The 15,064-nt window shown below is 44.9% G+C and overlaps 1 protein-coding gene across 1 annotated transcript in view; it reads left to right on the top strand.

The window, feature by feature from the left end:
* The window catches only part of CD6 (CD6 molecule), a 38,004-nt gene that overhangs the window by 20,575 nt on the left and 2,365 nt on the right, over positions 1–15,064 (top strand). Inside the window, exons 2-8 of the mRNA XM_033140510.1 lie at positions 638–706; positions 4,359–4,667; positions 6,378–6,686; positions 9,501–9,578; positions 11,231–11,380; positions 13,417–13,539; positions 14,709–14,849. Coding sequence (XP_032996401.1) covers positions 638–706; positions 4,359–4,667; positions 6,378–6,686; positions 9,501–9,578; positions 11,231–11,380; positions 13,417–13,539; positions 14,709–14,849 — 1,179 coding nt within the window. The remainder of the gene's footprint in view (positions 1–637; positions 707–4,358; positions 4,668–6,377; positions 6,687–9,500; positions 9,579–11,230; positions 11,381–13,416; positions 13,540–14,708; positions 14,850–15,064) is intronic.

Here is a 15,064-nt window from a genome sequence, read left to right as displayed (position 1 = left end):
AAGTTGGTTCAAACTGAAACACAGCCAGCCTTTGAAATTCACACTTCTCAAAATTTGCAATGTGGTTCTTCAACCGAAAAAGGTGTACAAAAATGCCTGTATAAGGCGAAATGCATATATCAGTGAAAATAATATACAAAAATGCATTATATTAGGGGGTAAGTGCATGCAACAACATTTATATTAGGCAAAATTACACACAGAAGTGTCTATATCAGGTGAAATGAACACAAAAGTGCTGACAAATTTTCATGAGGCCTGGAGGGGGTGGGGGGATAATTCACATACTGATGTGGAAGTGTTTGTGAACTGAACTTAAGATTTGAAAAAAATGAGGAATTGAGTGACATTGAAATGGATAGCTTGCCTTTGTCCATCCCTAAAGCTAGCTCTCCAGCTAGAAAAGAGCCTCCAAAAATATTCCAGCTGCACAGTTTGATCTCTCAAGAAGTATTTAACAATCATACCAATTCTAACTAGCACTTAATTATATTCAGCAGAGGCACTTCCGATCACCTAGGGCATTGCTCCATGGCTCCCCCCCCCCGCCCCGGATGATGTGTGCTTTTTGTGCTGGAGTCTTGGAATCAGACACCTGTGATTATTCACTTCCAAATCTTGCCCGTTTCTGTTTCAGTCCAGGCAAAGCCAACCGGGTCTCCTGCCATTGGAAACAGCACTGAAGGAAGCCCAACTGCAGAGCCAGGTAAGAATACGAAAGGGTAGGCTAAGCCCTTTTCTATCTGTGGTGTGTTTCTGTGTGGCTGGCTCATAAGGCCATTTCTACTACTAATTCAGTACCAGCTGAGTGTCAGGTGCTGGGCAGATCCAACTTATTAACCAGACACACTACATCTCACGGCGGCATGTTAACTCAGCTGCAAATGACAGACGCCTTAACTTACATATGAAGAGCAAGCATGATATCCTGAAGGGCTAATCTATCAAGAACTGCAGGAATGATACTCAGAGTAGATTGGCTTCTTCACAAAGATAAGGACATGAGAATGTACAGATTTTGATAAGCACATCTTTCACCCCACTTGTTGGACCTGGGAGATGATGGAATGCATACAGTTCAGAGTAGATACCATCCTAAGACACAATTGTGCATCTTTTGTTTTGGAGTCTGGGTGGTCTTTCATTCAGTTCCCATTAGCCTGCTTGCATACAGGGCAGAGGCGGGGTGGGGTGATCAACTTACAATACAGTAGTCTCCAAGCTGTGCAAAAATGGCCCAAGCCAGCCCCCACCTGCTGGGATTCCTCCCAGGGAGCAGAGCTTACCTCATCACTGGTTTTTGAGGTTACCTGAGCTCCGTGTGCACTCACCTCAGTGACATTTTCATCAAAGGGGCAGGAAGTTGTGTGGGTGGCAAATTGTGTTGCACCCATCCCACGGATAGAGCGGAGTTGAGGTTGGTGTTGTTGTTTTTTCTTTAGCACCCACTTCCTGGACTAGGGGAGCCACTTATTCATCACTAAAAAAAGAGAGGATGCAAATCTGCCTAATATTTGCATATGTTAATTCATCTGTAGGGGTGCAAAATTAGACACAGCTGGTGTAATCTAAATAGAAATAAAATACACCTCACCATGTGGGGAAGATTGTGACCAGGTGAGATGCTTTTCTGGTGTCCAGGGGCTTAAACTGCTGAGAGGCCACCTCAAGCCTCCCACACCCCCAACTTTCCCTTCTTATGATTCTTTAAAATCAGACAGCACTTCATGTAGAGGACTCGGCCAAACAGAGGACTGTCTTTCTCCAACCTGGTGCCCTTCAGATGTTGCATGACTGCAACTCCCATCACTCTTGACCATGGACCATCCCTGTAGTCCAAAATATCTGAAGGCTACCAAGTTGGGGACTTTATTCTGTCAGCCCTTCAAACGGAGGACTGTAAAAAAAAAAAAAAAGGTATATTGACCCCCTATCCTGAACTCATTGGCTGAATCTCAGGCAATTTCTGTAGCAACATAAGCCAGGATTGGCTCTTTTGGCAGGATCAATATTGTCACTGTCTTCAATGAGCCTATACCATACTGAGGCCCCAGTGACAGTTGTGAGCTTTGGGGTTATCAGTGTGTGTGTGTGTGTGTGTGTGTGTGTTTAATTCTGGAAATACTGTAAATCTCTAAATACAGTACAGTTTCCAGGCCAATAGTACTTTTTATGAGTGTTCAACCCACACATACTTTTCTCCCATGCTGGTTCCATGAATCATTATCTGAAGGAGGAAAGATGTATCTGTGTGCACAGCTCTGAAGGAAACAAATAGCCTCTTATACACAGTAAGGCTGCTGGTCCATCTAGTTCAGTACTGTCTACACTGACCAGCAGCAGCTCTCCAGAGTTTCAGGCAGGGGGATAATTCCCAGTCCTACCTGGAGAGATGCCAGAGATTGAACCTAGGGAAGTTCTGAGTGCAAAGCAGATGCTTTTCCGCTGAGCTACAGCGTTCCTTTTCGCCATGCTATACTGAGAATGCCTCTCAGATAGAAAAAAAAGTGGGTCGACCAGTCTGTATTTCCCCAACTGTTGGATTCCAGTTATCTCATTAGCTACAGAATCGGAAACATCAAAGGGTGGGTAACATTCCCACATGCAATTCTATCACTTGATTTCTCATAACTTGGGCTTGCTGTACATGTAGAGCAGAATGATGTGGCAATGAGCTGGAAACATCCTGAGGTGGTAGAGTGAGCTGTATCATTTCATACGGCAGGTGGGAGAACCATATTTTTCAATATGTATAAAAAATAATCCCAAACCCGAACACTCTGCAGTCAGGAAAGTGGCACAGCAGAGGGTGGGGCCGAGACCTTTCTCCCTGATGAGCTAGTTGTTGTTGTTGCTGTTGTTTTACTTGCAGGAAATTTGGTACATGGAAGAGCAAACAAAAATGCCATCCTTCTACCTACTGTCTGAGGTGGTACAATCCCCCTTGCCCCTCCAGAATTCTGCTACCTTATTCTGCTGCAAGTGCACGCCAAACCTTGATTACTTAGCAATGTGGCTGCATCTACCTATGCATCTACCTCAAATTGCAGGTGGGGATACCACTTTTGACTGTTGATTTAAGCCAGGATCTATCCAGGTCTTGTGCCCCACTTCGTGCCCCGACTGGGCCAGGCGATAAGACTGGAACACCTACAGCTCAATCATAATATCTGGACTCAAGACTGTCTGTCATGAGCACCCTCACTTCCTCAGAGGTTGAATAAAGCGCTGGCTATATTAACTTGAAACAGTTCTTCTTTTATTTTCTACAAGCTACAATATATACATAACTATACAGCTTGTGTGGCTAGGTTTCTTCCACACATCTTATCTCCAGAACGAACCCAGTCTAACACACACAGTGAAGGTCACATTCTGTCTGACACAGAGAAGTTAATTAAGAGATCAAAGACTCAGTTCCCTCCCCCTTCTCTCAGACCATAAGTCACACGATTCTCACAAAGGAAGGGGGTGAAATACTAACATTGACGGCTTTTCCACACTTTTGCTTTTAACTTCCTGCACATAGCAAACTGAGGAGAATTGTTCTAAGTCCAGAACATCACCCTTTGCACTGATTTCCTATCAGTAAGCACTTGCTTTGGTATTGTTGGTTTTTCTTCTTTTTTAATACATGCAGACTGAGCTACAGTCCATGCAACCACCTGACCCCCCCCCCCATCTCATTCTACTGCATGTGTAAACGGCCTGAATAATTGGCAGTTGAATATGACAAACTGATTCAGTTTGGTTGGAGGGAAGCTCTCATTGCAAAGCAAAAGGAAATGAGGGGATATGAAAGTTGTATCTGTGGGAGGTATCCAACTAAACAGTAATGCTAGTGCAACAACTTTTAGCTGTGCAGTGTAACTTCCCCACCCTCTCCTTTCCCCATGCACCCCCAAGTTGGGGGGAAACCCAGAGCAGATTTGGGTGAGGCTGCATGGGGAGAGCAGAGGGTGGAGAACTTACATTTTGCAGCTAAAAGTTGTTGCACTCGTGTAAATGTTTAGTAAGATAAAACCATGGATATATCTGTGAGGACCATTCCTACATGTGAGTCATCAAGTGATGGACATGCATGCATGAACCAACTCAACACATCAGCTTCATACATGTGTTTATACATGCCAGATCTGAATTTCCCAAGTAACATAAGGATGTTGGGAGCTTTGGAATGTATGAGCTTTCTTTGCCTTGCTGTTTTAGCAAGTTGTACTATATTAAATTTAGATCTGTAAATTTAGATACCTATCTATCCATCCATCCATCCATCCATCCATCCATCCTTCCTTCTATTTCTTTGTTCTCCCACTGTGTGACTTCTGATCCAACACTTCTCTGCCTCTTTCCTGCAGAAACACGGAAGCTACGTTTGGTGGGTGGAAGAAGCAACTGTTCCGGCAGGGTGGAGGTTGAATTCAACGGTACCTGGGGCACCATATGTGATGACAACTGGGACCTGGCTGATGCTGGAGTCGTGTGCCGGCAACTGCATTGCGGCTGGGCTCTTCAGGCTCCAATTGCCTCTCATTTCCAGAAGGGGACAGGCCCCATCTATTTGGATGAAGTGAAGTGCTTGGGGAATGAGTCTTTTTTGTGGGACTGTTCATTTGAGAGGAACCATGACTGCGGACACAAGGAAGATGCCGGTGTAATATGTTCAGGTGAGCACATATATTTTCCTCTCTCTGTGTGTGTGCACATGTGCACGCATACACGTGTCTACTCATACTGCCCATTTCCTAATCCTGGAGATGACAAACTCTCATTATCCCATGATCAGGCCTTAATGACCAGACTCACATTGCCATGCTAATACTTGGAGACTCCACCAAATGCAGATGTATTGGTGGAGGTGGGAGGAGACAGGGAAGAAGTTGCTTGACATCCCTGCTTTCCTTCCCTCCATCCTAAGACTGGTAACAGAGGACAAGGGGAAGCAGAAGTCTTTCCACCCACCTCATTAAAACATGTCAGAAGAAGCAGCCAGGGCATTTCCAATCCTTTATCCTTTTTGTCTGTATTCTGAGCCTGGTGGAGCAGCCAAGAACTAGTACAGAAAGGAATTCGCAATACCAGATAAAATGATGTTGCTGGCCTAATGTTAACTGCATGTGGACACTGGGACATCTCTGCTTTAAATTTCATGTCCCGTGCATATATTTTCTGACAGCCGTATGACAGAAGTGCATCTCTTGTGCAGAGCTAAAAGGAAAGATCAAGCAGAAATCTATTCCTCAAAGATAGACACATATTTATCACTAAAAAAAAAAAAAATCCTTCCAGTAGCACCTTAGAGACCAACTAAGTTTGTTCTTGGTCTTGTATTTATTGGTCTTGTATTGGTATTTATGAATTTTAGCTCAGTACCATCTTAAGAGAAATGTCAGCTCCCTGCAGGGTTCAGTTTTGTTTTTTTTGTTTTTAACAGAGATCAGTAGAAATACATGTATATGAAGCAGAGCCCTCCTGGATCAGGCCAAAGGTCCCTCCAGTCCTGCATTTTTCTTTGGGGCAGCTGGAGACATCAGGAGGACCGCCTTTTATCTTATTCAATAATTAACTGTGAAACAAACTTTATGTCTCTGAAAAAGTCCCAGGCCTAAGCAAGTAGTGCAAGTGTTTTGACATCCACGTGTACTGAATGTAGCTCTCTTGAAAAACATGTGGCCCTGTTCCTCTCAATGCCTGGCCTGCAAGCCAGGGTGTCAGCACTTAGCAAGAATGGGGATCTCCTGCGCTGACCTCCACACCTCCCATGGAATCTTCTCTTGGAATGTTTCCCAGAAAGCACATTAGCATAAGTTATGCTAAGCACATCCCCGCTGCTTTCACACATGACACCTAAAGTGACTTTGAGACACATGGTAGCATTTGACGTCTTCATTGCTGAATTGAAACGTCAAAAAGCTCCCCACCCCCACCCCCACGCCGCTCTGGATGGGAGCTCGTTTTTAAAAATATCGTAAGAAGACGAAGGAGGGAAAACGGCGTTTATTACTGTGGGACAGAAAATGGAAGACGGCAAGCTTGAAAACGAATGGGCACCCTACCATGTCCTTAGCCTCCGTCTGGTCCATTCTTTCTGAATGTTATGATCTGGTAAACAGAAGAGAGACATTTTAAACTTGAATACATGTTCTGATCAGCATGGCAATCTCAGTCCTCAAGTACAGGAAACTGCTCTACTACAGTTCTTAGCAGCACACATGAAAATGCCTTCCATGTAACAGATATAGCTCTGGCCTACAAGGAAAGGAAATCACTGGTGCTGATAATGCAGCAGCGACTATTACAGCATAAGAACGGCATTTCGCCGGCTGTTTGATCTTTGCTGATTCTATTTCTCTCCCTCACTCCCATCACCTCTGCAGAGCACCAGGAGTGGCGGCTGTCAGAAGGACTAGATGCTTGTGCCGGCCGAGTGGAGGTTTATTACCGGGGCACCTGGAACACTGTGTGTGACGGTAACTGGTACCAGGATGAGGCTGATGTGCTCTGTCACTCATTGAACTGCAGTGAGAAGGCCTCAGCCCCGAGAGTGCCTTTCAGCCACACACTGATGGGCAAGATGTACTATGCCTGCTCCGGAACAGAAAAGTCGCTCGCCAGCTGTACCTGGCTCTACAACAACAGCAATGTGTGCGCTGCCCAGTTTGCAGCTGCTGGTGTGATCTGCAATGGTAATTGCCCTTAACTGGCATCTCCAGTATGCCTTCTCTTTTTCTGTCCCTCTCTCTGGTGCAGATTTCAACCACAGAGGTAGTTAAAGGTAGGAACAGTTAAGGACAGGGGAGAACTCTGATTCAGTTGGCGTTTGAAGGCAAAGCTATGTCATCTGAACTTTCCAGCTGGGTATGTTTAGCCTGGAGAAGAGAAGGTTAAGGGGTGATATGATAGCCATGTTCAAATATATAAAAGGATGTTATATAGAGGAGGGTGAAAGGTTGTTTTCTGCTGCTCCAGAGAAGCGGACACGGGGCAATGGATTCAAACTACAAGAAAGAAGATTCCACCTAAACATTAGGAAGAACTTCCTGACAGTGAGAGCTGTTCGGCAGTGGAATTTGCTACCAAGGAGTGTGGTGGAGTCTCCTTCTTTGGAGGTCTTTAAGCAGAGGCTTGACAGCCATCTGTCAGGAATGCTTTGATGGTGTTTCCTGCTTGGCAGGGGGTTGGACTGGATGGCCCTTGTGGTCTCTTCCATCTCTATGATTCTATGATTCCAGAGTGCCATGTGAACCAAAATGCCACCCTCCTTGGGAATTCAATTTTGCGATGCCATTCTCCGACCAAGTCCTGAACTTAAGTCTGGGGGGAAAGAAAAACCAGGAGCAACTGAAATAGGCAGATATGAACACCAGAAGATCCTGCTGGGTTAGGCCAATGGGGTGCAGCATCCTGTTCTCACAGAGGCCAACCAGATGCCCATGGGAAACCAAGGAGCAGAACAGGAGCACAAGAGCACTCTCCTTTCCTGTGGTTTCCAGCAACTGGCATTCAGGAGTGTTGCTGCCTCCAACTGTGGAGGCAGAACATAGCCATCATGGCTAGTAGCCATCATGGATAAACTCTGTGAATTTGTCTAATCCTCTTTCAAAGCCTCCAAGTTGGTGGCCATCACTGCCACCTGTGGGAGCAAGTTCCATAGTTTTAACTACGTGCTGCGTGAAGAAGTACTGCTTTTGGGGTGCAGTCTGTCCTGAATCTTTCAACATTCAGCTTCCCTGGATGTCCTCTTCTGGTGGGGACAAGTGATTGTCCATTAATATTCCTCACCACCATCTGCCTGGAGCTTTCCTCCCACCACTTCCCTTCAAGTTTAAGGACTTGCCTGCATTTTTGCCTTGCCAGACATTAATATCCATTTAACACATTCTCACCTGTGGACTGTCTGCAGAAGGTGAAGCCAAGAATAGATCACATGCCTAAAAGCATTCCAGAGTAAAGACAGGCCAAATTTAGATCACTAGCTGAAATGGAGACAGAAATCCCACCTGGAGCCTGGGATTCTTCCCCCCTGCAGGCTTAGTCGATCACGTTGGTGAACTGGGCTATTTGTTCCCCTCTTTGCTGCCAGTCTAAAAAATGATCCAAGTGCTTCCATGAGGCACCTTAATGACTAGCAAATTTATTACAGCGTAACCTTTCATAAACTTGGGCCCTCTTCATTGGATGCATAAAATAAAATCTTAATTGGTAGGTATATAAAGAAGAAAAATGGTAAGGTGGGAGCGGAATAGCAATCACGTGCAGAAATCTCACCGAGTGATAATTAGAGCTTAACTAGGCACACCATTAAACCCTTTACAGCAGCAGGCTGGTGACAATTGCTGAGATGAGTGAACAACACATAGCAATAGAGTGGAACCTCGGTTTTTGAGTGTCTCGGAAGCCAAATGCTTCGAAACCTGTACACCGAAAACCCGGAAGTAAATGCTTCCGTTTTCGAACGCGCCTCGGAAGCCAAATGGCTTCCGCTGCGTGTTTTTCAATTTTCTCAGTGGAAATTTCCAATAGTCCTTTGCGCCTCGGTTGTTGAACATTTCGGAAGTCTTCCAGAACGGATTACGTTTGACAACCAAGGTTCCACTGTAGTAGGATCTGTCAATTTCAGTTTTCTTGGTTTCTCATTTTTCCATTATTGAATTCATTTCACCACAATTTGCAGTGATTTGCATAGAAAGAGGAGTGGTTGAAATCTATGCCATGCCAGCCCAATACAGAGAGTAGCCACAGGGTCCAAGCAAGGGGTCCCTTCTGGTTTCCCTGCTTCAGCAGGGGCTTCATGCCATGATGCTGTTTGGCTTCCCTGAAGGGGGGGTGATTGAGGTGTCACTGGGCAACAGGCCCACCCACCACCTGAAAATGCCCTGGTTACGTTGCAGAGTAGTTAGGTAACTCGTTTGATGGTGCAGAAGCCGCTGCCACAACATGTATCGCAGTCTAAAGGAGCTCCCAGTTGTCTCTGTTTTACCCCAAGCCTGCTATGTGCTTTACCCGACACTGTTTCCTGCTGATCTGCATGGCTGCCGGGTGCTGACATGAAATGAGCACAGGCTGCTTAGTCTGCCTGAGCTCAATACAAAGGTATCTGCAAATGAGGGAGGGTCTCTGGCAATCCCTGCACTGCTGCTGATTTGCTTAAAATCTATGATTAAAATACAATAAAACAGAACCGTAAAAACTATGTGGGGGGGACTAAGAGGAAAAAGCAGGAGCTGTGGGTCCCTTCTCACCCACCCAGGATCCTGAGAAGATGCAGTCTAGACCAGGCCCTCCAGATGTTTTGGGACTACAATTCCCATCATCCCTGACCACTGGTCCTGTTAGCTAGGGATTATGGGAGTTGTAGTCCAAAAACATCTGGAGGGCTGAGTTTGGGGATGCCTGGTCTAGACCCTCTTTCTCTGTCTCCTGCTCTCTAACCCAAAAATTAATACGGTACTTAGGTGTTGCTGGTTCTTTACTCTTCTGTGCTCTTTTCTGGATTTCAGGCTCACGGGGTTTGGCGGGCCCTGCAAACACACAAGCGACAGAAGCAGTGACTCCAGTTTCCCACCTGACCAGTCCACGTAAGTTCAAGCCTCAAGGCACTTTCTCCTGCAGACAGTATTGCATCTCCAGTCTGTGCTCAGGCTCAGTTACAAAAGGAGGTAGCATAAAATCATGATCTCAGCTTGTTTGGTCTTGTCTGCCTGTGTGATCAGTACCCATATGAACAAACACCCACCCTCTAAACTCTCTGCTTTTATCTTTATATAGCCCTTGTTCCTGGTCTGTGTCCTCTAGGTGACATAGGGACTGTATGCACAGCTGGGTAACTGAAACCATAGTAAGACTAGTCTTCATCCACGGTTATGCCATGCTACTACGTTGTTTTAGACTGGCTTTAATATTGTGTTGTGCTTTAACGTTGTAACCTGCCCTGGGACCTTAGGGGACCTTAATAAATTTAATAGTCATAATCATAATCATTGTGATAATGTTACATGCCACCCCAGTCTCTTGAGTGGTGCAAGATTCCAGGGGCTCCAGGCACTTACTCAGGATTCGTGTTTCCTTTGGAATGAGGTACAGCGGAGACTGGAGAGTTAATATGGTTTATGGTTTATTTGCACATATTTACAACCAGAACCTGCAATGGAGGGATTCACAGCATTAACACCCCCATAAGGCCTTGCTTCTCTCATAGCTGCAGCCTTGGATTCCTGGAGAAATCAGGCATGGCTCTGATGCTCTGCCTTCCCAGCTGGCTGCCTTGCTTCCAGCTTCCAGCACACATAACTCCACTCTCAACTCTAGCCTTTGTCTTTCTAACTACTTGTGAGTTGGGGGGGGGCACCCTGATCCACTCCTGTTGTTTTCTTAGTGGCCCATTACCTCACCAGGAAGCAAGCCCGGCTTGCTATTCCAGGAATTAGAAGGGGGCCCAGACATTAGAAGGGTCTTAGCATACAGCCTACTACCCCCCTTCCCAAACTCATAACAACAGCACCAGCACCAGCAGCAGCAACAGCAACACATTTATGGTATAAGAACAAAGAAAACACAGAAATGGCACAAAATCAAACACAAGCTTAGAAGGCTGTTTCCCTCTTCCTTGTCCTTCTCCCTTCCACACATTAGAGGCTTGAGGATTTGCTTATTTTGCATTTAATGGAAATTTTCCAAATTCACACTTCCTGAGCCAATTAGCAAATCAGAATACAGCTCTCCTTTGAAATCTGCACTACTTTCAATTTTGCCATGTGGTTCGCAAACCAAAGAATGCATACAAAAATGTGCTTATTTGTTGAAAATAGCATGCAAAATGCATTCTGTTGAGGGGGGGGGGACACTGATTGACTGGTTGTATTTCTATTCCACTTTTCATTCAAACGAATCCCAAAGCACTTTACAAACAATAAATAACAATAACATAATAAGACATAATTGGACATCACAAATGCAACATAAATCCACTATGCATAATTGTGTTCAAAAATAGCTATATTAGGAGAATGTTTTTGCACAAAATGCATATATATTTTAATGCCTACTTGGAAAAAAAATCATCATGGGATGAACTGAACTGGGAAAATGGAGAGAAACTGAAATTGACTTCTTCTTCTTCTTCTTCTTCTTCTTCTTCTTCTTCTTCTTCTTCTTCTTCTTCTTCTTCTTCTTCTTCTTCTATTCTCCATCTTTACCACCCACCCACAACTGCTAATGTTTCCATTTGCAGGTTGGACTGCACCTGAGAACTTAGATGTTAGACCATCATACCAGATACTGCAAATTCTCTGCATTGTCCTGGGTCTTCTTCTTCTTTTGGCCATTCTGACTCTAATTATCACCATTTTGCGACACAAGCGAAGAGAAAACGGTACCATTGGTATGCTGGGCATCACCAGCACTATAGAAGGAGGAAACCTACGTATAAATAATGCTATGGGAAATTTGGTGGAGTGGATATAATATACTGTGTTTTGGATGGACAGCTACTATAGGAAGGCTTCGAAACAGATGCCAGATCCCTTCCTGGCAGGAATCAGAAATGCTGCAAAATGTCCCTGCCATGGATTCATATTGCCACCAAGAAGCTGTCACGAGCTGTCAAATGTTTTTCAGTCTCAGTGTATCCCTGCCACTTCCAGAAGCCTCCTTTATAACAAGTCTATAATGCTTCCTGAAATATGAAGGACAGTGCAGATAGATTTCAAGTATAAGGGTTGATTGCAAATGAGACTTAGAAGCCTCTCAGAGAAAAGTGTGTAATTGAGCCACTATCTCTCTGGGCTCCAGGTGTTCATTTTCTCCCCTGTTATGGGCATTTAGTTATATGGATTCATGTCGGAAACTCATTTCTTTTGCTTTAAAGATGCCACATTCAGCCAGCCTGCAGGCTGACGCTGTCATTTTGGCAGATGTTTGTCCCTATAGTTTAGTAGCATATCCCTACTTCTTGCCCCCCTTTTGAAACATTGACATGCAAAAAAATAATAATTATGTGCTACACACAATCACAAAGCTGCTAACTGCAACCAGGTGAACTAAACATATCTCCACATTGCTTTAAAAAGCCACACTGATGCCAGACACAGTTCAGAGTGCTGGTGCATACCTATAATGTCCTTCAGAGACCATCCTCTGGGTGCAGGTCTGGCCCATGAGGTAAAGTGAGGTAAACTGCCTCAGGTGGCAGGATCCACAGGAGCAGCAGATCCCAACGTTGATCTGTCTCCCCACCCCCACCCCAATTGTTTCCAATCTGCTCTCACTCCTTCTTCCTTCGCAGGGATGGGGGTGCCATTTTGGGGTCTGTTTCAGGGGCCAAAAGGTATTGGGCCAGCCCTGTCTAGGCGCCCCTGTTGCCAGAGGTGAGGCAGGTTGAGACAGGGGAGAGGGCCTGCTTGGTTGTGGTGCCCCACTTCTAGGGTGCTGTCTCTGAGGAAGCTTGCTGCTTAGTGCCTGTTCTGTTGTCCTTTTAGTGCCAGGCAAAACCCTTTTTGTTTTCCCAAGCTTTTAATATGAGATGGAAATTGTGTCTAATTACTATTTCTTTGTTTTTTGGGAGTTTTTTGCAGTTGGATTTTATTGTTGTCATTTTGCTATGTATGATGACCAGAAAATGCTTTCATGTTTACTTCTTTTACATGAATGAATGATGTTACCCGGGCATGCAACTTTGGGCTTATCGACACTTAACTTTCCTCTGCTTTTTCCAGGCACAGCCCGCCGCAATTTAAAGCTCAGTGTCTGAGCACCCACACCCTTTTTTTCTTTTTGCTTCAGAGCTTTTCTGCAAAAAACCCACTCTTAAAAATTCACTGTGCCTAGAAAGAGCAGGGTGAAATGTTTTGCCCAAAGTTGTTGAGCAAGCAAGGAAATTCGGCAAAATCCGTTATGGGTTGCCATACGTCATATCTGACCTGTCTTTAGTTACTATGGAGGGCCTATATTTCCTTTGGACCTTTCCAAACTATCATCTCTTTCCATAGTAAATTTGTGCAGATGCTGTTCTTTTCTTACAGAGCACATCCATTGGAGGAATATTTCACTTTTCCACTGCTCAGTTGGCAGCATGGGTGTTGGTTTCCCCTTGCCCCAGATAATGCAATAGTTACTCATACGATTACCATGTGGAAGTTGGTTGTGAGAATGTCACCTCAGCACCCTCTGAGGAGTGGAAGGGAAGCCTGTATAGGCCAAGAATGAGGGAGCTGTGGCCCTCAAGATGTTGCTGCACTCCTCCCATCAGCCCAGCCCAGCCAATGGTCACGGATGATGGGAGTTGTAGTCTGACAACATCTAGAAAGCCACAGGCTCCCCAGCTCCACTGTTGTCAGAGCGGGAGTCAAACTCCTATCTGCGTGCAAAGTCCCTCTGCAGGGGAGCCTTACAGAATGAAATATCTGTTTTCAGTTGCAGATAGTGCCAATCTCTGTGCCTCAACAGCTGCCCCCATCCTTCTAAATCACAGCATGCAGGTCTCAGCCACTGGAACACGCAACAACTATCAGCAAGTTCCCACAAGCCTCCCCAAAGAAGAAGGTATTGGAAGTTATAGTTTGCTGGCATCACTTGTATCTCCCTTATTCCACCCACCACCTATCCTTCTCTGTCTCTCTGTCTCTTTCTCTTTCTCTGTCTCTTTCTCTCTCTCCTGTCTTCCTGGCACTTGCTAGTTTCCATGTTTGATGGTTTGGGTCAGAATCTACCCGACAGTAGCCCATAAGGCTGTCCTTGGTGGGCTGCTGGGAGCGAAATGTTAGCACTGCATTATCCCTTCTCTCATGTACAGTAACAATTCCAATCTCTTCTTGGCTGCAGTTATCCAATAATGCTGGTGGTTGGATGTGTTTTATAATTATCAGGATCACAACAGACAGTTTTCCTGAGGAAAGTCCCTACCTCAGAGCTGGTATTTGCTAGTGAATCCCAGTTATTACCAGCCTCACACCACCAGTGATGCTGTTTGTTTTGATAACATTGTCTCTATCAGGATTCTTCTCAGTTTAACCATTTTATTTTCATAAAAATAGTAGTTGGGGTTTTTGTGTTTTTTTAAAAAATTCAAACAGATAATATAACTCCAAAAAAGCCTACAACTAGAAAATCTAATGTACAGTACTTTCAATATTGTATAAATGCCAGTACCCATTCCAAGATGTTTGTTTTTTATCATCAATAATGCTCTGTGAATGGTTACTTTATGCAAGCGTCTGAGAGTGCCATTTTTTGTATTTTTGTTTCCCTCTGATTTCACTGGTTACATTTCTCCTTCGTGCCTCTCTGTGTTTGTCTCTACGTATCTACAAGCTATCTATCTACTCTGCCAAGCAAAGATAGCATTTCATGCATCTGATAAAATGGTTGAAATATTTTGTGCCGGTGAAATGCTATTATGCTGGAGAATTCATAAGCAGGTTGCTGGCAGCTTTGTTGCACGATGGATCATGCAATCTGCCGTGATGTGAGTTTCAGCTAGTGCAACTGTTGTGTTGGATTCCTATGTTGTGTGACAATAAAACTCACTGATTCCCTGGCACAAGAGCCCTGGCAGTAGCAGATAGAGAAGGTTGGGTGTAGCCCAGGGTAAGCCAGTCCTTCTTCTGCATTTCTCTTCTGAGTTGACCTTGGACTTTTGCCCTGAAGTCCTGCCTGATAGCTCCACTAGCTGGTTCTCCCTGAGTGGACTCATGTTTCTTTCTCCCTTTCAGCAACGGCAGTGCTGCCTACACCCCTTAGCGAAGACTCTGATTCCGACTATGAACACTATGATTTCAACAGCAAACCACCTCTGCAACTGTCTACCTTCTACAGTGAGCATCTCACCACTGCCAGGAACATACTGTTCTCTTGTCAGAAACTTCCCAGCTTCTTTGGGCCAAGCTATACATCCATGATAATCCCAAGTGATCCTTTGTGGTTCTACTTTACTGGGGGATGTTTAACCCTTTCCTTTGTGCTGTTTTCCTAATCAAAATTCCACCCACTCCCCCCCCCCCAAATATATCCCAGTATATATTCACACACACCCCTCTGCATGACTAGCAGCAGTTTCGGAAGTCTCACT

The sequence above is a fragment of the Lacerta agilis genome, chromosome 1, assembly GCF_009819535.1.
Source record: "Lacerta agilis isolate rLacAgi1 chromosome 1, rLacAgi1.pri, whole genome shotgun sequence".
NCBI lineage: Eukaryota > Metazoa > Chordata > Lepidosauria > Squamata > Lacertidae > Lacerta > Lacerta agilis.
The sequence above is the reverse complement of the archived record's forward strand: the minus strand, read 5'-3'. Positions and strand labels throughout refer to the sequence as shown.